The sequence below is a fragment of the Prinia subflava genome, chromosome 9, assembly GCF_021018805.1.
Source record: "Prinia subflava isolate CZ2003 ecotype Zambia chromosome 9, Cam_Psub_1.2, whole genome shotgun sequence".
Taxonomy (NCBI): Eukaryota; Metazoa; Chordata; class Aves; order Passeriformes; family Cisticolidae; genus Prinia; species Prinia subflava.
In genome coordinates this window covers 9,692,186-9,720,076 of record NC_086255.1, presented here as the reverse complement: position 1 = coordinate 9,720,076, position 27,891 = coordinate 9,692,186, and the positions used below count along the sequence as shown (strand labels likewise).

General features: G+C 39.3%; 1 protein-coding gene across 1 annotated transcript; it reads left to right on the top strand.

The window, feature by feature from the left end:
- The first annotated feature begins 3,335 nt into the window (after positions 1-3,335).
- Positions 3,336-26,556, top strand: SMC3 (structural maintenance of chromosomes 3). The gene is made up of 29 exons (XM_063405333.1): positions 3,336-3,508; positions 7,258-7,333; positions 8,744-8,782; positions 9,577-9,644; positions 10,010-10,081; positions 10,255-10,334; positions 10,896-10,974; positions 12,300-12,417; positions 12,934-13,109; positions 13,664-13,744; positions 14,008-14,172; positions 14,324-14,445; positions 14,804-15,017; positions 16,633-16,736; positions 16,953-17,052; positions 17,502-17,662; positions 18,957-19,098; positions 19,401-19,551; positions 20,595-20,747; positions 21,025-21,176; positions 21,396-21,554; positions 22,233-22,340; positions 22,745-22,853; positions 23,357-23,604; positions 23,726-23,938; positions 24,608-24,799; positions 24,962-25,139; positions 25,670-25,776; positions 26,087-26,556. The coding sequence occupies exons 1-29, from the start codon at positions 3,494-3,496 to the stop codon at positions 26,156-26,158; spliced, it is 3,654 nt and encodes a 1,217-aa protein (XP_063261403.1). The 5' UTR covers positions 3,336-3,493; the 3' UTR covers positions 26,159-26,556.
- The last annotated feature ends 1,335 nt before the right edge of the window (positions 26,557-27,891 follow it).

The following is a 27,891-nucleotide window of genomic DNA, read 5'->3' as shown; positions in this document are numbered from 1 at the left end:
CCCCGGTTTTCTCCTGAGATTCTGCAGCGACACCAGCACTAAGAAGAACTGTCTCCAGAAGTTATGCCTCCCCTAATGATTTCAAGCCATGGAGCACAAGAGATTGATGTTGCAGTGAACGTACTGATTTCTACAGGCATTTGCAATAGGCAGTAAATACCTCAGTGATTGCAGCCATTCATGAATGAAAGCAGTCTATACATGTGTTGGTTCACAACTGAAAGTGGTAATAGAAGAGGTTAATAACACTTAAAGTGCTTTGTCCCTCCCCACAATAGGTTTAACATTTATTTTCTGAGAGGAATTCTACTATTTGAGAAGAGAGAAAAAAAATCTACAGAACTGAAATCCTATCTATATGTTCCCATTAAGTTTCATGAAAGAAATGCTTGACGTATTTTTATGCTGATGAAGTCTAGATGAATTAAAGCAGTGTTCCCACTTCCTCCTTTCTGATGCTAATGCCTAATTCTAGCATATTTATACAAAAACACTGCTTATAAAGCAGGGCCATGGAAAAAAATCACTGCAGCACCTACTGAAGCAAGGTGAACTCCTCACATAACAAGCAATATGTTTGCAGGTTCTGAATACAGAGCGCTGTTTTATGAGCTGCCAGCTTTCTGCACTCCTACAGCCACAGCAGCTTGACAGAATAAAAATGATGTGCATCACACTTGGGTTGGAAGCATATTTTCAGCAAGTACTACAAAACCAGAAGAATAACAGAAAATATAATAGCTACCCTACCACTTTACTCCCTCAAGTACAATCTCTAAAAGCTGTGTGGCAAAACCCATGTGCAGGGGCTTTATTTGAGTATTTGAAACATGCTTTGAACCAGACAATCATTTGCCACTTAATCCTTAATGAATACGGTTGCTATTTTTGCAAGCACGTCATGCTGGTGAGAGTGATGATGGAACATCAGTGGGATGTGATTTTATTCCTATGAATAAATATAATGTGGTGTCTGTGTGCATTTGTATGCACACAAGCCCTCTTCAAACTGCTGGAGTGTGCTGTATATCCAAAGTCCTCTAGAGAGAATGAACACCTGGGGATAAAAGACATCCCAGGTCCTTGTTTGTGCTTGTTCATATTAGTGTGATGCACTTCTTGGTGCACCTCATCAACAGGAAACTGTCTGGAGCACCAGATGTGGGTTGTTAGGCTTGACACAGGGTTTTCAGGACGACTTGGTGCATTCAGGGACAACAATGTCATCGCAGCAGTCAAGAAAAAAGGCAAATTTTCCTCAGCTGGTTTCTCTGAACCCCTTCTTTAGGGCAGGAAGATTAATTCCTTGCTTTGGGAGGCTATGATTAAGTGAAAATAAGCTTCTGAACTACAAAGGAAATCTCTAAAACATGACTCAAGGCATCCTGTACCTCTAAAAGCAGACAACAAAGATGAATGAACTTTAGAACCTGGCAACTTAAGAACACTTCTTTGCCTGTTACTGTCCTGAGAAACAGGGATGGTCTATCCACATCTACCTCTAGCAGGAGAAGATTGTTAGTGAGATATCCTGGCTCTTTGTTGGGACAAAACCCCCACTGCAGTGTCTCAGCAGAGGCTGGACTGCACTGCCTGCTGTGTAGGGCCAACAGAGTCTCAAATGCAAATGCAAAACATATTTCTGTGTTCTCCCACCTGAATGCTTTCAGGTGGTTTTGAAAATTCCATGTTTATTGAGAACGTGGAAATCTGTGTAATCTAGGTCATGTAAATGGATATAATTTATTTACATGATACTGTTAACACAAAAATGGATGTAAATAATTCTTTTAACCAGGTACAAGATTGTTCACTTGTGTTGTAAGGAGAAGTGGGGAATCTGACTTTTATTTCTTTCTTTAAACTCTCTTCTTCCCACTGCCAGGAGTCTCCTTGGATGGGCCAGGTATCTGGGATTTGAACTACCAGCATCTCTGACTCACTTTACCCCAGAAAAAGCAATGAAGAATAAATTTAGTATCACAAACTAATCCCAGAAAGATGCTGTGAGACTTATTTGAGGATTTAAAATTCCCTGAAATCCTAAGATGAAAGGGATTTTGAAAATGCAAATACAGAAAATATTTTTTCCCTCAGTCCCATTGAACCAAGCTATTTAAAATCCAAATAACACCGGCAGGAAATTTTCATTTTGGATTTGTGGGGCAACCATCAAACACTTTAGTTTTTTAAGCCCTGTTTTCTGAAGAAACAATAGACCATTTCTTTATAGGTGCTGGTAAAATCTGTTACAACAGCCTCTTGAAGGGCTGTTAGTAAAACCATTTAATTACATGGCACTTAAGAATGTCTGGGACTTGGGAGATTTTCCCATTAGGAAGGAGAAGTAATTCATCCATCTATTATTCTAGGAGAGGTAGAAACTAGACCTTTCTGTTTAAATCTACTTTTTATTAGTGTTAAGAGGCTCAGTGGAGGAATTCTATTTCATGTCTAGAACTGCTGGCTACAGCTGTAATTTTGAAGGAGCACTGTCAAACTGGAAATTGCATTTTCTCTGACATGTTTCACCCCATCTGTTGTCACACCACCTGAGATCACCGTAAATGGAAGAGATTACGTGAAAATTAATATTTCTCTCCCAGCATTTTGCTTATTTTTGTGTGTTTGACAGCTCCTCCGAGGAGCTGGATACTGGCCCTGCGAGGTAAAAGAGTGGGCACGGACTCCAGCTAAGCTGTTTTCCTGAGAATGTTTCGCACCGTCGCTGTTTGGGCACAGATTTGGCTTTCCCCAGACGTTTTCCCTGTGGATGCGGAGCTCCCGGCCCTACACAGCCGGGAGGGAGTGGCTGAGGGAGCGGGTGCGCTGGGACAAGGGGCGGGTCAGCTCAGGCCCTAAGGCTGCAGATGCCCATTTTTTATTATAGTTTTTGTTTTTAAAAATTATTTTTAGATCCTCGAACGGAAGCCGGGACTTGAGACCGAGCCTTTATTTGATCTCCCGCGCAAGCGGCCCCTCAGGGCGTCCCCGACAGCGCCCCCTAGAGGCGCGCCCCGCCGCTCGCTCCGCTCGCCTCAACTTGCCTTTGGCGCCCAATCCGCCCCTCGATGGGAGAAACCACTTCTCCCACGGCCGCGGGGGGATCCCGGCGCCCGGGAGGCAGAGTGACCTCCTTCCCCGCTAGGCAGAGCCCTCCAAAAGACCACCGAGGCACTTGAGAGGATCGGAAAAGGAAATTCCCGCTGTTCCATCTGGTGTCGCTTCTTCGGCGGCACAAGAGCGCGTTTTCTACTCCTCAGTTCTCCCTCCAAGTGACGCTAAATGGTTCGTACCAGCGCGGAACGGGGAGGGTCTGCCGCCATTTTGTTTGCGTGAGGGGAGAGCGGGCCCTGTGCGGGAAGCGGGGGGCGGCTGAGGGGGCGGGAGGCGGCGGCGGAGACCCGCGGTCAAGCCGAGCGCTCGGACCGGAAAGAAACGGCGAGGGCAGGCTGAACGACAGCGTGGCGGGCCTACCCCATCCTAGGCAAACATGTACATCAAGCAGGTGAGCCGGCGGGATTCGCGCCGTCCGCAGTGTGCGGTGCGGCCTGGGCCCGGCCGAGGGGGTTGGCCCAGCCCGCCCCGCCCCGGGGCTGGGGGCTCTGCACCTTCACATCTGCCCGGCCCGCAGCAGGGGGCCGGCGGGCTTGCGGTGGCCTCGGAGGCTTCGATCCTTTCTGCTCCGGGGGACGGATCGAGGTCCAGGCTGAGGGAGGCGCCCCCGCCCCGGCCATGGGTCAGGTCCTACCGCTGGCTGGGATGGCAGAGCTTTCTCGCCTCTGCTCCTCTTTCATTCATTGCAGGTGTGAAGTGGTGCTGGGGACTCTCTTTCATGGACCCGAGACTTGTTCGCGGGGCCCCTTTGTACGCCAGCCCTGGTGTCCTGGCCGCGGAAGGCTCGTACCCAAACAAAGGGCTCTGCTCAGCTGTCAGAGGCATCTTTCAGCTGTTCAAGTTGTGGGGTCTCTTCTTTGCTTTGGGGTACTGACTCAGGCCCCCGGGCATGAATAATTTCACCTGTTATGCTTCACCCTTGCCAAACGATCTAAGGCTGGTGCTCAGTTAAAAAGGTCCTGATGTATGCCTTTTTCAGACAGCTTTTAAGGTCATCATTATATTACTTCTGCAGTTTCCCTGTAGGCGCTTTAGCAACAGATTTTTATTACTGCTTTCGTGTTGCTGCATATGTGTGTTCGTACAAAGCCCACCAGGATTCTCATTTCCTGGTGGACTCAAAATTGGCCTGTTTCTGACACCCTGCGGGTGAAGTGCATGTTCTACATAGATATCAGGTTTTCATCTCCTGTTTGGCTGACTGGGCAGTGTTTCAAACGCCTTTTGATGGTGCTTTTGTAAATCACTCTTAATCATCATAGGTGGGCACCTTGCTCTAAAGAATTTGAATAAGAGTTTTTGTTCTCCAGATTTGAATTGCTCAGAAGCAAACAGTAGTGGAGATGTGAAAAACAAAGTAATTTATAACAGAGATATATAGAGCAAGTCCAAATTAACTCTGAACAGGGGAAACGTTTAATTTTGAGGAAAACAAAAAGAAGGAAATTTGGGTTGTCAGTAAGCAATACTCTTATAGAAGCTATAGAAGAAAGTGTAACAATGTGTGGATGTGAGAATAAAAAAAACGAGAATGAGTTTGAGTCCATCAGTATCCCCTGTTTTGTTGCTTTCCAGAAGTTATTCCTGGAGTTTGAACATGAAAAATCTTTAAGTCTTAATCTGAGTCGATAAAAGGCAGTGAAAAAATCACGAGGTTTCAGAATATGTAGGATAGGTGAAGTGATAAACCATGTAGAGAAAAGCTTTTCTCTAGATGGAGAAAAGGGAGAAGATGATGATGTTCAGTCTGCCTGTATCACACTCCCGTGGTGCCCGAGCGTGTGGGTGGTAAAAGTTTGTGTGTCTATAGCAATATTCCAGAAATAATAATTGGTTGGTTTTATCCTTTTGTAGAGACTTCGAGGTTCTTATGAGGATCACGTAAATGAATTAATCCAATTCAGATGTTCTTTATGTATCATGTGAAAAAATGAAAAGTAGTAGAGACTAACTTTTTTTTACCCATTTTTTAATTTCTTCCCCCTTGAAATCTAGTAAGTTTGGAAGCAGCAGTGTCCCAAAATGTTTGAGTTTTTTAAAATATTGTTTATTAAATATGTTAAATCAAAGTGAATGAACGTAAGTGCTGTGGCCTAGGGTGAGTGGCAAGAAAGACCTGAGTAAGATATTGTGTTCCTGCTTTTCCTTTGACAGCTGCTGCCTCTGAGCTTGCTGCAAAAGTCTCCATCTGGCAGATAAGGCAGACTGGGTTTTTAGGGGAGGTCGAGTGTTTGTGTTCACAGTGCCTGGCTTCTCTTCAGTCCATACATTGCCTTAAACTTTCTGTAGTTTGGTCCATTAAATCCTGAAATCCTTGATTGCTCCCTGTGCAGTTGATCTGAATACAGTGCAGGTGGTGAAAGAAAATAAACTGTATCTGGCCTAAGGAGAGGGAGCACTGACAGCTGCAGTTCAGAAGAGGTTTAGGTAGGCAGAATATTGAAGGAAGCTGTATTGGAACGCTGTTCCTTTTCCCAAATAGCTCCTGCTTCGGTCTGATGTTTGATGGTCAAGGATTTGTAATTTGCTGCCTACCTGTATTCTTAGCTTCAGATTCCAATAATGAAATAATTTTGCAAAGAGAATTTGACAAGAAAGCCATAGTGCCTGAGAAGAGAAGGGCTGTCTTGAGTTCTGACTAAAATTTAGTTAATACCTTAAAGTTTTATTTCATTTTTTTATAAATTCCAGTGTTTGATTTGCTGTCTGACATGGCATTTTCATTCAAAATTAGTGAGATGGTTTTAATCCATTAGTACAAACAGGTCATAAGAGGAGTTTTCCCCAACAATACTTGATAGTGACCTGTCACATAATGAGAGAAAGACTGAAGATCAAACTTGACGGTGTAAATAAAGGCATTTTCTTCTCTCAGTCTTTTGTCCAGCACTTTTTGTGGGCAGGATTTTTTTCCCTACTGTTTGTTTAACACTACCAGAACATGGCACAATATGAATGCAGTTCTGAAGGTAGTTGTTTCTTGAGGTGCTGAGGTGTACACTTAGTAGAGGCTTTTGTAGTAGTGAGGAAAGGCTTGCTTCAATGTTTGCAGTACTACTTCTAGGCTTTTTCCTGAAGTTTTGTGTGTACTTCTTGAATAAGAAGTATTATGCTCATTCTGGAATATGGGCTACTTCAATACTTGAAGGTGTGAGAGAAGGAATGACAGAAAAAATCTAAGTAATTTCCTATCTTAAGCTTCAGCAGTAGTAATATTGATAAGTATCTTGCAAGCTGGTTTTGTGTCCTCTTAAGAGGTAATTTTTAGTGTATTGTAGCTGTCAGTGCAGCACTGGCACTGTTTTACTGTATCCTGTTTCTGCTGGGGAAGAGCTGGGCAAGGAGCACAGCTATTGAATGGTCACTGCAGTCCTGTTTGGGGTGTTCCTGCTGAAAGATGTGCTGGTGTCAGACCTTCAGGCGGCTGCTGCCGTTCTGTGTCACACTGAGCAGAGCAAAGCTGCGCTGCGTGCGGCACTGCTTTGATGAGTGCAACAGGCTGCTGGGTGCCAGAAGGTGAAGTTGAATGTGCTGCTTCCAGGTGACTGTTTGCTGCGTAGCTCTTGAAGTTATTTGTGTACATTTTTATTTGTCTTGTTAGGCTGTGAATTGGAGCCAAGACAAGGTTGCTTTTTTGTGTTTCTCTTTAGACTGCACAGTAAGATGAGACTGTTGCATGTGAAATAGGCAGTCTAGTACAGTTTTTGCAACCTGCAGTTGCACAGCTTGGAGAAGTTGCTAATAAAATTCTCATGCTGTAAGTAGATTGCATTATAAAAATTAAATATAAGTACTTGGTATACTGAGTTTTCTTTCCTGTGTATGATACTTGAGGCAAATACATATTTCTGTCCAGCTTGTTACAAAAAAATCTCTTGGAACTCTCTTGCTTCCTTCCCATGCTTTGGCCTGCACAAGTACCAGCATCTCTTGCTAGGGCAGAAATCTGTCCCTAAATCGATGCTTAGGTGGGAGGTAAGTTTGATGTAAGTTTCTGATCTTGAGCTGGAAAGTTGAGTGTGTGCAGGAAGGGCCAGCAAATTAAATTATAATTGATAGAAATATTCTGTCAAACCTTATAGTAGAAAAACTGTTCAAGAACAGAGAGAATTTGTTAAAATAACTTCCTTTTCTCACCAGGTAATCATTCAGGGCTTTCGAAGCTACAGGGACCAAACCATTGTGGACCCATTCAGCTCCAAACACAATGTCATTGGTAAGTTCTGATACTTGCCTTTATCACTAGTTAAAATTGCACTTTTATTTCAGGTGATATACACATTAGTCTCCCTTATAGTTTTTAATATTCAAGTTACATTTGATGATTGTATTTTCTGTTTTGGAAACTTCTGTACAGCTGTCTGTAACGTACAGACAGCTGCACATTCTTATTCTTTTTGTCTGTGCTGTTGTCATCATTTTTATAAATAAGCACACCAGCAACTATAAACTCCTGCAGAGAAAGAAGATCGTCTTTCTTCCAATTTTAAAGGAATAAATTTCTGGACGGTAGACTGTCAAAAAGTATAAGTTTTGAAGTCCAATTTCATGAATAATTCTTATTTTAATAGCATGTTGTTGTCCACCATTCTCACACCTATTTCTGCCTATGGATGCCTGGCCCTGCCTTTTTGTTTGCATTGATTTTAGTGATTGTGTAGCAACTTTTGAGACTGCTGACCCAACAGCAAACAGTCAATTTTGGACATAAAATCTTAGTAGGCAGGATTTAATTCTGGCACTAGGAAAGAAATCATGCATATGACATTAATACATGTCTTGCTTAGTAATGTTATTTGCACAGGAGCTAAAACTTTATCCAGGTATTAATGTTTTAAAAATACACTAAAAAATCTCTTTTCACTGAGAGTTTTTGCCTATTTTTTAAGACATCATAGTAATCCCAAGTAGTTTTTGGAATGAGGTGAATCTGGATGCCTGTAGGCAGGCAGGGATAAAAAGCCTGGGATGTTCATTGCTGCTGGAAGACAAATGGGTTTGAAACTGGTAAGTAGGTGTTGATCTGAAAAAGAAGACACTGAGCCTTGCTGAAACAATGTGGTATGAACATTGAGATTATATTGGGGTAGTGCTGTGTTCTTCCACCTTTATTCTTCTATAAAGAAGTAGTACTTATTCTAGTCTTTTTAGAAAATACTGCTGGATTGACAAGTGGAGTATTAAGTATTACTTAATTAAATATTGGGAGGTTAATGTGCTGTGTGAAGTTCATACCGTCAGCCTGAGTGTAGAGGCAAGTGGTTTCCTCTGGATAAATGTTCTGGAGCCAGGAGAATTTGACTTAGTTTACTGTTCTTATCCATCAGAATGTCAGTATAAGAACTAGAAAGATGGCAATAAATAGGATTGGTTTAACTGTGGCTCTCACTGTGGAATAGTTTTGGAGTTAGTAAGTTAAGGTAATGTGTTTGGGCAAAGGGCTACTGTCTTGTACTCAGTGACTGAGTGATCCATCTACCAAGCTCACCTCATTCCCTGAAGGTTTCATTTGGCTGTGTTATATTTGGGTTCTGCTCTTGAATATTTTGTGTAGTGTTTAAGGTGCATTGCATTGTTTACCTATGTCAACTGTAACTTATGTCCTACTTTGTGTTTTAATTTTAAGTGGGAAGAAATGGATCTGGAAAAAGCAACTTTTTTTATGGTAAGCATGGATTTCTTACTGGCTGAGGGATGCCGAAGATACCAGGTTTCTTTGCTTATTTTCACTAGAACTTTATTTAACAAATAATCCTTCTCAGTCAGGAGTGGCAGATTGGAAGTTACTTGACAGTGATGAAAGGCAGATCTCAATGCACTTGTTTAATGCGTAATCCATGTTTTTCCCTCAAATTCAGCTTCTCTTACTAAGGGCCTTCTAAGACTTTCAGGAGGAAACTGATTCTAAAAGTTGCCCTCTGTGAAAGATGATTATGATATTTGCAGTTGTTTTAGACATCCTTAGTGGCTAAATTCTACTAAGTAGCAGTTAGGCACAGCTTAGACATTCTTTTAATATAAGGTTATGAAGAGAATTTTGTGGGGTGGGAACATTAATGGAGGAGCAAAGATCCTAATTAAAGGTGTTAGTAGGCTTTGTGACAGTTGTGTTTATGAATTGTCTAATGCTAGGTATTTTAGCAATATTTTTAGCCTAGCCTGTGTGCTGTGTATTTGTAGAAGGAAGCTCATGAGTCCCTAATTGTTCAGCATTGTTAATGATTATGCAGTGAACCAGTAATGTGGCAACAGTGACTTCTTCGGATAAACCCTGTACAGCAGGTTGAGTGATAAAGATCCAGCAGATTAAGGTTTTTAATGAAGAAATATTGTAAGATTTTAGCAACAGCATGATTGTATTATACAACAGTAAACCAGTGTGTTTTGAGTTAATGAAACTGTTGCATAGCTCCCTGAAGGAAATAATAAATTTTCTGTTTCTTTACTATTTTATTACAGCAATTCAATTTGTCCTCAGTGATGAGTTTAGTCATCTTCGCCCAGAGCAGAGACTGGCTTTGTTGCATGTAAGTGAAGGTGTATAGCAACAAAACTGAAACTAAGCTAATGCATTTGAATGGCACAACAATAATGTTAAATTGCCGCGCTGTGGATATTTTAAGCCAATTATTTTGAAAGTAACTTTATTCGTTTCCACTGGCAAAAGCGAATTTATTGCACAGTAGTACATTATATTGGTAATCCACACCAGTGAATGTGTAGCCAAGACTATCAGAAATAAAAACGTGTGCTGGGTCTTACGTCGATGCTCTTGTATCTCCAGTCCTTGAAAGGAAAGGGGAAGTGGGGCCATCAGGGAAAAGAGGAGAAGAATGAGTTCAAAATCTTTCCTAAGGTGGCAGCTGTCTAACCAAAATATCTCCTCTCTTAGGAAGGTACAGGTCCTCGTGTTATTTCAGCGTTTGTGGAGATTATATTTGACAACTCCGACAACAGGTTACCGGTAAGTTCAGTGAGCTGTTGTGGACAGAGATTGTCATTTCAGAGTCAAGTGAGCTCAGTCTTAGCATGGTACTGCTTATGAGTAATTTCTGATAAAAAGTGCTGTAAACTTTCTGGGTTAGTTACAGCTGCTTGCAGAAGGTGTGGGTATTTACTGGGTTTTGTTCTTTTAAGATTGATAAAGAGGAAGTCTCACTTCGCAGAGTCATTGGAGCCAAGAAGGACCAATATTTCTTGGACAAGAAAATGGTGACGTAGGTACTTCTTTTCCTTATCTGAATGAGAACAGTAGTATTTCTGCAAAATTCTGTGGGCAAACGCAGCACACTCACATCCCTAGCATGGAATAATTTATTTCTGTTGTGTAGTACTGAGTGCCAGTAGTTTGACAGCTGGAACATCAGTCCTTGTGCAATAGACAGCAGACTTTGAATTTGCAGTTTAATCTACCCTTTGGTGTGGTGTTTAACTGCCTAGTATTTCTTCCAGGTTTTTTTTGAAATAAAAGTGTTACCACACTCTCAGTGGTTTTATATCATTCCTTGTGATATGTTTGCCTGTATTTCCCTCCTCTGTGCTTTAAGGTGCATATTTCATGAACTCTTTCCAATTCAACAGTATTTTAGATATTTTCCATTTCTATTCTCTCATTTCATTTTAGAATTAGCCATTTTCAAATGAAGAAGCTAGTTCAAACAGAGCATGTGTTGCACATGGTGATTATATTGTGTGGTATATAGTTGTGATACTTTGCTGCATTTTTACAGTTCTCACTTTTACTGTATGTTTTTAATGGATTCATAATAACATTTCAGGAAAAATGATGTCATGAATCTTCTTGAGAGTGCTGGATTTTCTCGCAGTAATCCCTACTATATTGTCAAGCAAGGAAAGGTAAGGTTCTTTTACACAAAGTAGAGGGAATCAGTGTCAAGGGTATCATGTTTCCTGGATGCCAAACTTCGTTCAATTATTTCAGAAGTAAAGCAAAACCTAAATCAGTCTCAGTATGAAATAGTTATTGTATGTAGATGCTTCTTCAGCAGATATTATTGGTTTAGTTGTTTATGTTGATTTTAAGAAAAAAAATCATGTCTGTAAGTGTTGATCCTTAGCAGAGGGTTTTTATCATGGTGATCTTTACAATCAGGTTTTTTTCCATATACTGAAATACAAAGCAAACTTGATTCCTGTGACTATTTCAGTGTAAATTCAAAGATTTCTGGGCCTGTAGATGAGGCAGCAAAGTAATGGTAGAGAATTTTAAGAGGTTGAAAATACTGTCAAGGGAGAATGAAAGGAAAATGTACCAAAAGTAAGCACACATCAGGAAAAGGGCTCTTGGCATGGGCTGTCTTAACTGCTCTTCAAGACCCAAGCTCTTTCTAGAGCTTTCAAAGGACACCCACATCTGCAGACAAAGCACAGACTACTTGTAATGGCTCACGGGATGGATCATCAGGATGCTGGGAACTGTCACCTCCAAAGGTTACTGGAAGGTGTACTTGGAGAGGAATGCAGGAGAAGACTTGATGTCAGGAATGCTAACCCGTAGTACAGTCTGCCAGATGTTTATCAGGATAAATTTTCCTATGAAGTTGAATGTGTCTATTTGAAGGAAACAGCTTGGTCTGGAAAGTCACTCGTAGTGGGGATTGGTGCATGCTACTGAACAGCCAAAATACACATACTGGTTTTAATATAAGACAAATTAGAAACAGTTACCTTCTTAGAAAAGCATGCAGCCACTGAAATTCTATTGAAAGGAAGTGAGTTTTGTGTTGGGTGTAATTGTATGACTGATTTGATGTCATATTAATGAGTGTTTCATGATGTGAATATTCTAAGATTTATAACCCCTGCATTTTAGTGGTTTTATGGAGGCATTTAAACTATGTGATTTAGCACCAGGACTTAAAAGCCAAAGCTTGAGTTTCTCGAAACGTAATTTTGAGTGGTTTATGATTTCTTCAGTGTACATAGTACTTGTAGCCTGGGTTTTAGTAACAAATGGTAACATTTAAAAAGCAACAAATTTCATTACAAGCAGAATACTTGCTGTCCTGAAGTAATTGTCTCAAAAGGAAAGCAGTGTAGTGTATGGTTTATATCTGAATCTTCCTGCCAAAACCTCAGCCAAGCAGGCAGAGCAGAAGAGTGCAGTCTTTGCTCTGTTGTGGTTAGCTGTGTTATTGAAATCACAGACCTTGAATTTTCAGATCAACCAGATGGCCACAGCTCCTGACTCTCAAAGACTGAAGTTACTGAGAGAAGTAGCTGGTACCAGAGTGTATGATGAACGTAAAGAGGAGAGTATTTCACTGATGAAAGAAACAGGTAAACTTTAAGAATTTATTGCTTTATGCCACAGTAATTCAATTAACTCTAAAACTTCAGGCTTTTTCAGTAAAGCTAGATGGATGTTATTTGTGGTATATTAAACAATGCAGAGCTTGTCATATTTCTTCCTTGAATTTCCAATATCTCAAAAGTTACTTTCTTTTAGTAATAAAACCTTTTAGCTAAGCTAATAGAGATAAATTTACTGTTCAGAAGATATGAGTGATCAGCTGGCAGTGATCCGAAAATCAGGATACCTGCTGCTGTGCAAACACTCAAGTTCATGTTGTGCAGTCTGTATTAAGTGTGTGAGCCAAGAGGGTACGTGCTTGTGTTGCCTTACATAATAAGTATCAACAGTTCTGCTGTTGGGATGTTGTTTTGGAGAGCTTCAGGACATGGGGTGTGTGTGTTGACAAATTCTGAATCACTGGAGTAGATTCAGGGGCTGTGAAGATGGGGGATTATAAGACAGTGTTTAACTGAATTTCACTCTTGTCATGTTTTCTAAAGAGGGCAAGCGAGAGAAGATCAATGAGTTGTTGAAATACATTGAAGAGCGACTGCATACTTTAGAAGAGGAGAAAGAGGAGCTGGCACAGTACCAGAAATGGGATAAAATGAGGAGAGCATTAGAATACACCATTTATAATCAGGAACTTAATGAAACCCGAGCTAAGCTTGATGAGGTAAAATACCTTGGCTAGTACAAAATGTAATGAGTTGTTGGTTTGTTTTTGCCACCATCTCCTTGTGATCTCTGGTAGAATTCCTGACAGTGTTAAGGAAACTTTCCTGTGCAGCCATCCAGGAGCCGCTCTGGCAGTCAGAACCGCTCCACATGAGCTGGGACTGAACCCCCTTCCCAGCACAAGCTTGACTCCCTGCACCACACTCACAGTCAGACCAGGTTTGCCATGGCAGAGTCTCACATATCTCAATCCTTACAATAATTTAATCTTGGTGCAATAACTGAATAACAAAAGAACAGCTCAAGCTGGTGCCTTTGACGAGGGACTCCAGCAAAGGAAACTGGGTTTTTATGTGCACTCATTAGTTCTCTTGCCTGTGGCTTCCACCACCCAGAGCTTAATCTGCAGCAATCTACAGCTGCACACCAAACTACCTGTGCTGTATGTACTCCTCAGCATCACTGTTCTTCACTAAATAAATTATTTTCTTTCTGGAACCACTACTAAAGCTGAATCTGGCTACTTAAGCTAATGGTGATATTTCCATACAGCTTTCTGCTAAACGAGAGACAAGTGGAGAAAAATCGAGGCAGCTGAGAGATGCACAGCAAGATGCTAGAGATAAAATGGAGGTAAAAATACTTTTAAAAGGGCTCTCCAGATGTGCGTTTTGCTTTGTGGTTGTGGGGATTTTTTGGAGGAGGTGGGGAGGGAGAGGATGAGAGCTGATGGTATCTATATTAAATTCTATTGCATACTTTCATCCTCTTTGGAAACTTGGAGTTTTTCACACATCTAGTGTGTTGTGATCTACAGAATGTAGATCTTGTAAGTTTTGATAAACAGTGAAAAGTTCATTCAGTGTTTAAGATACTGCATACTTAAATTTGCATAGGAAATAGAACGGCAAGTTCGAGAACTGAAGACAAAGATTTCTGCAATGAAAGAAGAGAAAGAGCAACTTAGTGCTGAAAGACAGGAGCAGATTAAACAGAGGACAAAATTAGAGCTGAAGGCTAAAGATCTGCAGGATGAATTAGCTGGCAACAGTGAGCAAAGGGTACGTAACACCAGTGAAGTCTTAAAATGTCCTTGGCCCAAGGAGGTGTTCATGTACACTGAAGTTTTGGTTTTAGACTGGAGCCTATCACTGTTTTTAAGGTTTGTTAAATTAAATACTAACTTTAAATACTGCTTTGCTTGATTTTCAGAAAAGACTGCTAAAAGAGAGGCAAAAACTTCTTGAGAAAATCGAGGAGAAGCAGAAAGAGTTGGCAGAAACAGAGCCAAAATTTAACAGCGTAAAAGAAAAAGAAGAGAGGGGAATTGCTAGGTCTGTGGCATTCTGTGCAAATTTGATCAATGCTATCCATCTGCAGTTAACAAAAACTTGCACTTGTTGCTTGACATTGGGGTAGCTGCATGCACTTGGACATGGTCTGTAAAAAGCCTGCTTTATTGTTGGGGTGGGAACAGTATTTGGCAAAACAATTTTCTAAACGTAACGGCTTCTTGTGGGTGATGTTATTGTTTATAACATGGTTCTTTTCTTTTTTGTTACTGATTTGGTGCTCTAACTTTAGAGCCTGGTTTGACAGTTCTTAAAAATTCTAATAGTAATTCTTAATGTTTGCTCTTAATAAAGTCAAGATTTCTTTATAATCCATCATGTCTTTCCCTTCTCAAAACAGACTTGCACAGGCTACACAAGAAAGAACAGATCTTTATGCAAAGCAAGGTCGAGGGAGCCAGTTTACTTCCAAAGAGGAAAGGGATAAGTGGATAAAGAAAGAACTGAAGTCTTTAGATCAAGCCATCAATGACAAGAAGCGGCAGATTGCAGCTATACACAAGGATTTAGAGGATACAGAGGCAAACAAAGAGAAAAACTTGGAACAGTACAGTGTAAGTTTTTAGCTTATTCTCAGCCTTTTTGAGAGAAGGGTTAAATGCTCAATTTTGGACAGTCAGATTTTAATGCCTGTAAGGAAGATGTGACTTTCTGGTTGGATGTGGTCTTTGAAAAATGCTTATTGAAAACATCTGCAGATAAACTTGAAACTCCTTCAGCATTGCACTGTCTTCACTCTGTGTGTTGGCTTTGCCTTCTGGTACTTTCCCCCATGTGTTTGGCCTGAGTTGTCAGGAAGAGGCTTCTATCTGCCTTTCTCCTGTCTACGTTGAATGTAGCCATGTCACAGAAAACAATTTGTTACATTCTTATAGAAGTCTGTGTTGGTTGTTTTCACTTCTCTCATTTTTCCAAGCAACAGGATCTTTTTGACGATGAAGGAGGCACTGCACCCTTGTACCGGTGGCTGCAGCTGCTTAGAATTTACATCCCTAGGCATATTAGAAGATTAATCTGTTACCTGCATAACTTAGATTTTAATTTCCATTCAGAAACAGCTCTTACAGTGCAAATACAGAAAAATACTCCAAAGATAGCATTCCTGCTAGGAGCTCCTGCTGTGAAAATCCTGCTTTTATGTTGAGAGAACATACAGAGCCAGTGCTGATGGTGTTCTTGGTCTTTGTGTAATATACCTACTGAAATTGAGGGTCAGTCTTACACTGTGTGGGAGTGTAGCTGTACGAAGATGATGGTGTTCTGCTAAAGTACTGCTTATTGGGACCCAACTCAGAGAATCCCAAAGTTGGCATTCTCTGAGTTGGTGAATGAAGAAAATAACATTTACCACTGGCTGACTGCAATTGTAGTGTATTGCTCAGTGGTAATTCTGTAGAATTGAAGGGTTAAATTTGTTGTGGATTTTGATTCCTTTCTGTAAACATGTCTTGGTGTCCTTTTCCTCCTCAAGGAAGGTTGATTTATGCCTGTGTGAAGAGTTGTGTAGCTTTTTGTTGTTCAGAGAGAAAGTGTCTTGCATGAATGTGATTGAGAGCATGCAAGGTTAGTTTGGATGAGCTGGCTGTGTTTTTAGAACACAGTTACTCCTTGTACACACATAAATACATAAACCCTATCGAGTACTAGCCCTGAGCTGCTTTGAACATGGCAGGTGTTAAGTGAGCAAAGGGGGATGTGTGTGCATTGGCTTAAACAGCGCACTGTTGACAGCAGCTGTCTTGAAAGTCTAGTATTGCTGGAGAGCAGGCTAAGGCTTTTGACTAATAGCAGGTTGACATGGTACACAAGATTAGTTGTACTTATCACAAATGTCATTTCAGAGGATGATTACACAGAAGTTATACATATGTTAGTTGCTGTTTTGATTCCAGTTCTTACTGTGACTTACAGGGATCCATTTCACTTTAATGCCCGGAGGCACAGTTGAACTCAGTGCCTGCCTGGCCGTCCGTGTGGCACCTACACCTTGTTAGTGCTTCTTTACAAAGCTGTCTTTATTCTTCGTGCTTTTGCAGTTTATTGTAAGCTGGTTAAAAATGTTTATAGGAATTTCCTGAATTGTTAGTAGTTCAGTATTGAATAAAATGAAGATTTTTTTTTTAAAATATAGAGAGCTATAGTTTCATACTGTTCTTTTCTTTGTGTTAGAAACTGGACCAGGATCTTAATGAAGTGAAGGCTCGTGTTGAAGAATTGGACAGAAAATACTATGAAGTGAAAAATAAAAAGGATGAACTGCAGAGTGAAAGAAAGTTAGTAATTCATTGAAATATGTCTCAATCTCACTTAATATGAAGGACCCCAACTGTGTAGTTGTTAACATGGCATGTAGGTATGTTGTTTAAATATGGCCATGTATGAACTTCTGCACTTTGCCTTCCCATTAGATTAGCAGTCTTTAAGAGAATAATAATAAAACCTTCAGATTGCATTCACACTTACAAAATTTTATTGGTTTTGTTCTGTAGTTATCTATGGAGAGAAGAGAATGCAGAACAACAAGCTCTTGCTGCAAAGAGGGAGGATCTAGAAAAGAAACAGCAGCTTCTCAGAGCAGCAACAGGGAAGGTAAGAACCTCACTGTTGATAATGCCTTGTGGACTCATTCTTAAAGGACAAGTCAGTTTATATGAAAGATAGGATAGTCATTATTTAAATTATGGTCTTTCTGTCATAATTAAGATGGACAAATCATATTCTGGGCTGAATTTTTCAAATATTTATCACTCTAGACCTACTTGAAAATGAGTTTTGTAAGGTCAGGGTAGTTGATGTGAGGAGATTAGGCAGAAATTGAATATTTTGAAAACTTCCTGTGATATCTTTTTGATTAAAAAAACCCCAAACAAAACTGAAAAGTGATAGACTCTTATTTAGGTATTTTCTATTAGAGCTGTAGGTTAATTGACAGGACTTTGGCAAAAAAGGAGGCTATACCTATCCCAACGTTAAAGCTAGGATGAATATTATGCCCACAGATTTTAACTGCAATACAGTAAATAGCTGTATTTTAACAGGCCATTCTGAATGGTATAGACAGCATAAACAAAGTTCTGGAGCACTTCCGTCGCAAAGGCATAAACCAGCATGTCCTGAATGGCTACCATGGGATCGTGATGAATAACTTCGAGTGTGAACCAGCATTCTACACCTGTGTTGAAGTCACTGCAGGGAACAGGTAATTATGTGCTGTTTAGTGCAGTGTCACTATTTGGTTGTTGTTGCATGCTGCTACTAAAGTTTTATTCTTTTGAATTTGATGTCTTGCCTTTTTTTGTCAAAGTACCTTCTACATAGCATGATCAAACTGCTATTCCTTTGTAAAGGAACTAAGAAGATTTCTGTCTATTTAAATATTAATTCTAACTGCTCCTGACTTTGTCTAAAAAAACTTAAAACCAGAGAGGAAAAAAAAAGAAAAAACAATAAAAAAGGCCTCAGACCCTCAACTCCTGATCCTTGCCAGGGGGATTCGTGGTGGGATTGAATTATATTGAATAAAATGGACAGCACACTGGACATCTTCCAGTGTGGAGAATTCTAGAGTAAGCAAGGCTGATATTTCAATAATAGTACGAATTATTTCACTTGAAGTAGAAAATCTCATGGTTAAGAATAATCTCTGAACTGTCAAAAACTGCTGTTTAAAAGTTATCTGAAAATATGTTGAGTATTATATGAGTCTGTATAAAATGTTTTCTAGAAGAAGTAAGTGCCTGTTGGATGATCCACCACTTGCTGCAACATCTAACACTTCATATTAATTCAAATTATCTTTTTGTGGGAACAGTCACTGTTCTAACTCATGAGTAGTCGTAAAAGTTCTTGTTCTAATGAAGTGTAGGTAGTGGCATAAGAGCAGGAAAGAGGACAGAGGTGACATGATCTTGCAAAGTGTCGTCATAGAAGTGTTGAGCCACTACAATTGGAAATGCAGTCTCTTCTGCAACTTGTATCAGTGTGAACAAGGGTGTCTCTTCCAAGCACTTCACAGTTCTCTCTGAATCCTATTGTGCCCTATAGTTTGGAAAAAGCTGTAACAAGCAAGCTGTAGTTCAACTTGCAAAGGAAAAATTGCTTATTTCAGTCCCTCTGCTGCCAGTCCTCCTAGTGCACAGGGAGATGGGTGCATGTGGTGTCTGTGTGTGCTGTACAGAGGCAGCAGAGGCAAACTCGGGAGATCCATGCTGGGGGGGCTGAATGTTGTGAAATGTAAATGCAGGACAGAGGTTTGGACACAGTGGCACTGTGCACATATTGAGCTGCTCCCGGCTGGACAGGGGAATGTAAAGTTGTTGGCTGATCCTGTTTTAACCAAAGTGAAAAGAATATCCACCTGCTTTTTCTAAGGCATGGAATTGGAAATGCAATGCAGCTTTATGGTGATGTGTTATTTAATGGTGTCTGTATACAAATATGTTTGTCCTTTTAGCCTAGTAAAATTTTGCCTACTTGTTTGGCTTGTTGATCAGGTTGTTTTATCACATTGTGGATTCTGATGAGGTCAGTACAAAGATCCTAATGGAATTTAACAAAATGAACCTTCCTGGAGAAGTCACTTTCCTCCCTCTGAACAAGCTGGATGTTAGAGATACTGCTTATCCTGAGACTAATGTGAGTTAGCATTACTTTTGAACCAACCTCTGCTTCATAACTATAAAGCCTTGTGTTTTGAACTGTGTGCATTGCTTATTGCCCACCACTTGCTTTTCTGTTTGTCTGCAGTTAAATGCTACTTCTAATGTATACTTCTGAACATAAAAAAACTATGTTATAGAAAAACAACTTCCTGCAAGGTATCTACTCTTTATTAACTGCACTTACAAATAAAAAGGCAATACTAATAAGTAGAGTTTTACTGTAACCTGATACTCAAGAATTACTTAAATTGCTTTATTGTAATTCTGTCACTTCAGGATGCTATTCCTATGATCAGTAAACTGAGATACAATCCAAGATTTGATAAAGCTTTCAAACATGTTTTTGGGAAGACTTTAATTTGTCGTAGCATGGAAGTGTCTACCCAGCTGGCCAGAGCTTTCACAATGGATTGTATCACTCTGGAAGGTAAATACTACAATTTTATAAGTTGTTTATTGGAAAAAAAGGATCCCTGGGAACACGGGGCTCATTAAACATGGTCTGTTTAGCATTGTCGAAATAAGATTATTAAAAATAGTAGTGTACATGACTGAGATATATGTACAAGGTTGCACTTGGTTAAGTACAGTGCTTAAAATACAGGATTTCTTGACAAGTTATGGAATTTTCTTATGATCTAAGTGTTAGTAGCAATGTATCTCCATCCTGACAGTTACAAAGCAGATTAGGTTTGCACTCATCCATTTTTTTTATCCAATTTAACAGGCATTTGTTTTTCTGGAGCGTTTATGATGTTTTCCCAAGCTCAAACCAGTTTAGGGTGTGAATCAGTGGCCTTAATTCCTTATAAAGGCAATGTGAATTCTTTTGTGCAACAGATATGTTTACATCTTATGTTCTCTGAAATAATCTATAAATGCCTCTCTAAATAAATGTATACTAAAAAAAAAGTAATCTTGTTAATTGCCTGTTTTAAAGAGGGCAGATTCTCTGCAGGCTTATTGGTTTTTTGTGTCTTAAAGTCTATCTGAAACAATTTCTAAGGGTGTGTGAGGAGGAAATTATTAATTTTTCAGTATCAGCATACTCTACAAGCCACAGAAGCTGCTAATTACTTCATCCATTTATTTCCTCATAGAAGGCTTGAGATTTTCTTTCATACTGATAGTGCTAGGCATTTGCATTTTTCCCTTAATATATTTTTTTTCCTTCAAGCTGCATGGTTTCAGAAGTTAATTAAAAGCAAACAAAAATAAGTCAAAGCTTAAAGGAGATCCTAGCAGCCTGTGATGATCTTGAGAAAGGGAATAGTGCTGAAATTGAATACAGAAATAAACATTTTCCTAATTACTGTAAACATACGTGATTGCTGGTACATTCAGTGCTTTTGTAGCTTAGTTGAAATGTTCTGTTAACAGAAACTTCTGCTGAGCTGTGCTGTAGAAACTGTGCTGGACTTAGGCAAGCGTGTAGTGTGCAGTTTATATCTCACTCTGTTCTGCCCCCAGGTGATCAGGTCAGCCATCGAGGTGCTTTGACAGGAGGTTATTACGACACCAGGAAGTCTCGGCTTGAACTGCAAAAGGATGTTAGAAAAGCAGAAGAGGAGCTTGGAGAACTCGAAGCAAAGCTCAATGAAAACTTACGTAGAAACATTGAAAATATCCTTTTGTTGTTAATGGGGAAGGTTGTGTGATGACAAAGTTTTTGTTTTGTATTTACAGTAATAGACGGAAAACCGGAGACTGGCCTGTTACATATTATCTGTGGCATTTGACTGGTTTTTTTCTCTACAAGTGATTGTTACAGTTTGGTGGAGTTTTGGTTTGTTTCCTGTTTTGATGAAAGATGAATGTGTTGCATAGAAAAAATTAAAGGTACTAGTAATAATAAAATGGTTTTTAAAACAAGGACAGAATTTTCCTTAGCCCACAGTATGGATTAATAATGAGATTGACCAGCTAATGAACCAAATGCAGCAAATTGAAACACAGCAGAGAAAATTCAAAGCCTCTCGAGACAGTATTTTGTCAGAGATGAAAATGCTGAAGGAGAAGAGGCAACAGTCTGAAAAGACATTTATGCCTAAGGTTGGTATGGGGATATTGAAAGCTGTTACTTGGTTTATTTTAATTGTTTCATTAATGTTACTGATAAACTTGCATTCCTTTCTGGTTAACATCGTAACATGAAATATGAAGAGATAACTAGAAATATGTCACAAAAATGTGTTGATGTGAATAGGCGACATTCATTATAAATTTACAGATTGCTTTGAGGAGTGATTCTGTCTCATATCTGTCCCACAGCAACGTAGCTTGCAGAGCCTGGAGGCAAGTTTACATGCTATGGAGTCAACTAGAGAATCATTAAAAGCAGAACTGGGGACAGATTTGTTGTCTCAGCTCAGTCTTGAAGATCAGAAACGTGTGGATGCTCTTAATGATGAAATTCGACAACTGCAGCAGGTAAGGAAATGAAAATGTCTTGCCATTAAATGTGGTACCTTTCTTAGCAATAAACTTTTGTCATTTTGTATGAGAAGTCACTTATGAATATGGTGTCACTAAATTAGTGCTTCATCAGTAGTAGGTAGGTGTATTTAAAGTTCTCTCATTTGCAAGTTTTTTTCAAACACTGGGTGAATTTTGCCAGTGATTTTGTGAGAATTAAGGCTATTTGTGATAGAATCATCACCATTTTCTTGCTCTTGCTATTGACTTTCCAACAAAAATACAAATAGATATCATCTGAAGGGAGGATGCACAGTATGAAAAAGGAAAACAATTCCTTTAAGTGCGGGGTAGGTGAGACAAAACTAAGGTTTTGATTGATACACATGTTGCTAGAAAAATCCTGCTTCTTAAATATGCTCTCTAAGCCATTTCTGGGTTTAAGAATTGGGTTCAGATACAAATAAAGATTAATAAACTCATTGATCTGTACAGTTGACTTTTACACTAGACACCTTTTAATTTTGTTTTTTCTGTCAGTTAAAATTAGAGGAACAGTCTGAACAATTGTGATCTTTTAATACAGAGTTGTGTAAAGAGGGGTTTTTATGTTGTTGTTGTATTAATTTTTTTTTAATAACAAAATAGTCCTAGTCAGGCAAGGCAGCTAATATACTTCTGTACTTTCTTCAGGAAAACAGACAGCTTTTGAATGAGAGGATTAAATTAGAAGGCATTATCACAAGAGTTGAAACATATCTCAATGAGAATCTGAGAAAACGCTTAGACCAAGTGGAACAAGTAAGGATTTTCTTTTAAATGTACTTTTACAGTCTGTGATTGGTTTATTTCTAGGGCTAACATGTATTAAATCATAAATACTCATTTGTTACAGTGCATTATCAGTGGTGGGGTTTGTTTCCCTGTGTATAAACTAAGTGTTCATTTGAATTTTAACACAGTAAGTTTTTGACGAAAGCTACGGTAAATACACAGCCTGTGTATCAACAGGACTATCATAATGTCAGATTTGTTTGAAAATCTAACTATTCTCTAGAACCTCATGAAAATATTGAGTAGTATATGTATATGATAGTTATATGTAGTTATATGAAGTTATATGTAGAGTAGCAGAAGATTGCTTGTTTGTCTGGCTTATATGTTTCCATTCATGTGAGGCTTGGTGGCATTTATTTATCCCATAGGAGCTGAATGAGCTTCGAGAAACAGAAGGTGGCACAGTCCTTACTGCCACAACATCAGAACTTGAGGCTATCAACAAACGAGTGAAGGATACACTGGCACGGTCAGATGGTTGGTAACATCATGTTTTGAAATGAAAGAAACATCTCCAGGGTTTTGAAAGTTCACACTTACCATATTTGATTTAGAAATAGACCATAATGTAATTAATTTGTGTTGGTGGCAATGGGTTTGAGGGCGTAGTACTTGAGAGGCAACTGTCCTACAAGCAAGATCCTGTATAATTGTTCCTGAATTTTGTCTAACCCATTTAAAGCTCAGCTTCTGTCAAATAGGCTATCACATCTGTATGGCTTGAAACTTCCTTTGCTTCTCTTTCTAGACTTGAACAATATGACTGTAGTACATTTGTTTGGGTTTTTTAAAGCTGTATACTCATGGGGAAGAAAAGAGAGGGATTTCCAGCCTTTTTCCTGAAATTTAACCTCTGTCCCTTAATAGATCTTCTTTAGTCTATCTCTTTGTTTCTAAGTACTTAATTGGATAATTGTTGATCTTATGCAGGCATGTAAAACTTACAGCTTTGGGTTTTGTACTCTTGCTCAATATTGCAGATCTGGATAACTCTATTGACAAAACAGAAGCAGGAATTAAAGAACTTCAGAAGAGTATGGAACGCTGGAAGAACATGGAAAAGGAACATATGGATGCCATTAACCATGACACAAAAGAACTTGAAAAAATGACCAACAGGCAAGGCATGCTTCTCAAGAAGAAAGAGGAATGCATGAAGAAAATACGAGAGTTGGGTTCGCTTCCGCAGGAGGCTTTTGAGAAGTATCAGACTTTAAGTTTAAAGCAGGTAAGTAGTGTGCTTGGTTTCATGTTTTATGACCTGAAACTTTAGTGTCACCTGCATCTTGAGTGTCAAATGTGGCTAGAATTGCAAGTCACTTTGATGTGTTAATGTTTTCCGTTTACAGCTATTCCGCAAGCTGGAGCAGTGCAATACTGAACTGAAGAAATACAGCCATGTTAATAAAAAAGCTTTAGATCAGTTTGTGAATTTCTCAGAGCAGAAGGAAAAATTGATAAAAAGGCAAGAGGAGCTGGACAGGGGCTACAAATCCATCATGGAGCTGATGAATGTCCTTGAGCTCAGGAAATATGAGGCTATTCAGCTGACTTTCAAACAGGTAACAAAATGGGAACAATTGTAAAGACACTGGTGCTGAAATCATTCAAGTTGTCCCATGGTGTAGCACCAATATGAGAAGAGGATAACTAAATAAATCTATACTAATAGAAGGTAGTGTCACATAATTAAGGCTTGTGGGTTTGGTTTTTTTTTAAATAAAGCTACCGTCTTCAATATGTGCCCATCTCCAGTACAACTCTAGCTTTGCTTTAAACCTCTTAAACACTTCTGTCAAGTGAGTTCCTGTGTACCATGTACATCCCTTTCTAAGAACTGTGGCAAAAAACTGCACCAAATCCCTTCTCCAGATTTAGTGAAAGTAATTCTAATGTTAACAGAGAATCTTAACTACAAAGTGTGTGAATTGTTCTCTTTAAAGGTTTTTTGCTTAACGGAAGGTTACTAAATAAATCTTATTTTTGCTACAATTCTGTTTTAATTGTCCATTTTCTTGAAAAAAATTTTGAAAATTCTCATACTACAAAACCAGTTGTTTTAGCTCTTGTTTTAAGCCAAGCTTATTGTACCACATACATTTCTCACTTCTGCTTAAGAACATGGATCTCTTCTTTGAATCAGATACTTTTTGTATTTATGCAAAAACACTTGACTGCTTTTCATTTCACTCTGTAAAAATGAGTAGGTTTATTGACTGTTTCTTTTTCAGGTGTCAAAAAATTTCAGTGAAGTATTCCAGAAGTTAGTACCTGGTGGCAAGGCCACGTTAGTGATGAAGAAAGGAGATGTGGAGGGCAGTCAGTCCCAGGATGAAGGTGAAGGCAGCGCTGAGAGCGAAAGGGGATCTGGATCTCAGAGCAGTGTTCCATCTGTAGATCAGTTCACTGGAGTTGGCATAAGGGTAAAGAAAAATACTTGTTTTTCAGTCCTTTGAATGTTTGTTTAGGTTGTCTTTTAACTGTATTTTTAAAAGGCAGCATTTAGTTGATCCTGTTTGTTTAATAGCAAATGATGCTGTGGGTTAGTGTTTTGAAATTGTCTTGCTGTTGCATTGTTTCCTTAGGTATCATTCACAGGGAAGCAGGGTGAAATGAGAGAAATGCAGCAACTTTCAGGTGGACAGAAATCTTTAGTGGCCCTGGCCCTAATATTTGCCATCCAGAAATGTGATCCAGCTCCATTTTATTTGTTTGATGAAATCGACCAAGCCTTGGATGCCCAGCATAGGAAAGCTGTGTCAGGTACTTGTCTGCCTTTTATAATCTTTGTTGTGGTTGAAGGTAATAGCTTGTCTTCTCATCCCTGATGTTTAAGAATAAAGCTTTTAATCATAAAAGTACATTTTTGAGAAGTCCAGTGTGTGTTTGGAGATGTTTTCATGAACTTGGTTTTACATAGAAGCTCTGTTTTGTTACTGCATTTAAAAGGTCTTCTTACTGCACTTCAGTGTGTTGAAAAACAGTCCTGTTTTGAAGTCTAGTTTGATTTTAAACATTAATGGAAAAGTGCTTATGCTGTTTTTCATCACAGTTTAAAACCATACTAGGTTTGCTGAGTGGCTGGAGTTGTAAGAGTTCATACTGGAATTAATGAGAATACTTGCATGTATTATGTGGGAAATAAAACTGGTATAGATACTTTCTTGATTTGTGGGGGTTTTCTTTCATTAACCAAAGCCTCATTTTGAATAAAGCAAAGAGTTTGCTATTCTCGTCTGTCTAACTTGACTGAAAATACTGCATTAATAAAGAATTTTTGTGTTCTGTTTTAGATATGATTATGGAACTAGCTGAACATGCTCAGTTTATTACAACAACTTTCAGGCCGGAACTGCTTGAGTCGGCTGACAAGTTCTATGGTGTAAAATTCAGAAACAAGGTAAGTAGGAGGACAGGCCTCTCAGTAAACACCGTAATAAGGAAAAGTTCTGCATTTGAGACGTAGCAAGAGTTAAAAGTGAGTCAGACTCACTTCAGCTGATGAATTTCTAGTTATGGTGCAGCCTTCTGTAAAAAGTTCTCTCATTTTTGAAAGAGAATTTAAATACCTGCAGGTGTCCCATGTCACATTCTTTCAGGAGAATTATAAATCTGTCATAGACCTGTTGCTGAGTCCTGGAGCCTTCAGCAATGTCTGTCTTATTCTGCAGGAGGTGCTGTAATAACTGAATGCTTCTTTGTTCCTCCAGGTCAGTCATATTGATGTGATCACAGCAGAAATGGCCAAAGACTTTGTAGAAGACGACACCACGCATGGTTAAAGGAACTTGTAATTACTGCTTATTGGAAGATGTGTATAGTGCTATGTTTATGCCAGGGACCTGTACATTTAAAATATGAAGTATTTAGTCCTTGTTTAAAATAGTTTTTGAACACACATTTTAACCAAGACCCCAGAAGGCCTAGTTTCAAATGAGCTTGAGTATCCATTTTGTCTCTATTGCTGTATTTTATAAGATAATTGTTAATGTTACCTTTATACAATACCTGTAGTTTGGAAATTTTATTCTCTTCCTTCAAATCTTTTGTAAAGTGTTTGTTGCTGTTTTAAAGCTTTTCAGAAAGTGCTAGCTATTTCTCCTTAAGTATAGTTCTATCATTTATATTGCCTCACATTTGTTTTTTTAATGGCTTCAATTAAAATGGTTGGTTTTATGGCTGTAACTTGTATATATTAAATTTTTGGGTTATATTGTATTTCTGAAGAGGAATCCACTGAGATGGAGTAAACACTTTGGTCATATTGGAGTGGCATATTTCAGAATACAAGACAAAGCAATTCTCCAAACCACTCTTCTTTTTTCTCTCTTCTGCACATTGCCAGTGCCAGAAGAAGACTGCCCCAAATCTATGGTTTTCCAAATCCATGCTGTTCTGGTAATTGAACTGAAAAAAGGCAAGTATCAGAGAATCCTGAAAAGACCTTAGAACTGTGTCAAAACAAATCACAGCCCTGTCTTTTTCCTGCACATTGTCCCATGTAACATCTGCTCCATTACATCCCTTCAGCCTGAAAGACCAGCACAACTTGAACCAAGCGACAGTCCCCAGTCAAAAAGTGAAATCTTCCCCTGCTCTCTAGGGTATTGGCAAAGGGATGTTGACTAGTGTGATGTGTTCTCCTGGAACACTTAAGGATTTACTGCAAACCAGGAATTTAGTAGGTGGCAAAACAGCTGTAAAAAGAGAGTCTATTGGCGTTAAAGTGGTACACTTACAAAAACTTAATTACTTTAAAGAATACCTTACGTGGCTTTCAGTAGTGCAGTAAAAAACAGTGAATTTGTATGTTGCATTTATTCTGTGTAGGGCACGTTCAACAAAGCAGAATAAAGCTCTCTGGTAGGTTTTGATCTGCACACACCCTTGCTCCCCACTGAGAACTTGAGGGGGTGCAGGAGAGGAGAGCATGAACTGATGGCTGGGCTCAGGAGTGCTTGTCCTTGCATCACGAGGCAGAGTGAGAGAAGAGCACTGGAGCTGATACGGAGCAGCTTCCCCAGGTAGTGATAGACGCGGGAAATTACTGCCTGCAGTAAGTCTTCAGCCAGGACGAGGAGGATGGTCTGACCTAAAGCTTTCTATAGTTCCAGGGACTCACTAGCTGCAGAGAAGACTTCTCTCAGTGATAGAGAAGTACAAAATGTGGAACAAAGCATCCCACATGCCCCCAAAATTTCTAGCATGGAAATAGACTACATTTGAGAACCCTGAAGAATTTGAAGTGTGTCTTCTTCCTACAGAGCTCTGAATATGCAGAGGGTGCCTGCTGCAGACCAGAGTGTTCTTGAATTATTCAGGTGAGGCCAGTGAGTTCAGACAAGGAGCAAAGAATGCAGCCACAGGTTAACACCTTGGGTTACTGATTTGCTGTTGTTTAGTCCGGTGTGTGTAAGGACACACTTAAGGTGTCTGTAATCCATGACCACCAAATACATAACTTGCTGTGGTAGTAGCAGGCTCTGCTCTCAGCTAACTCATTAGGTTTGCTAGT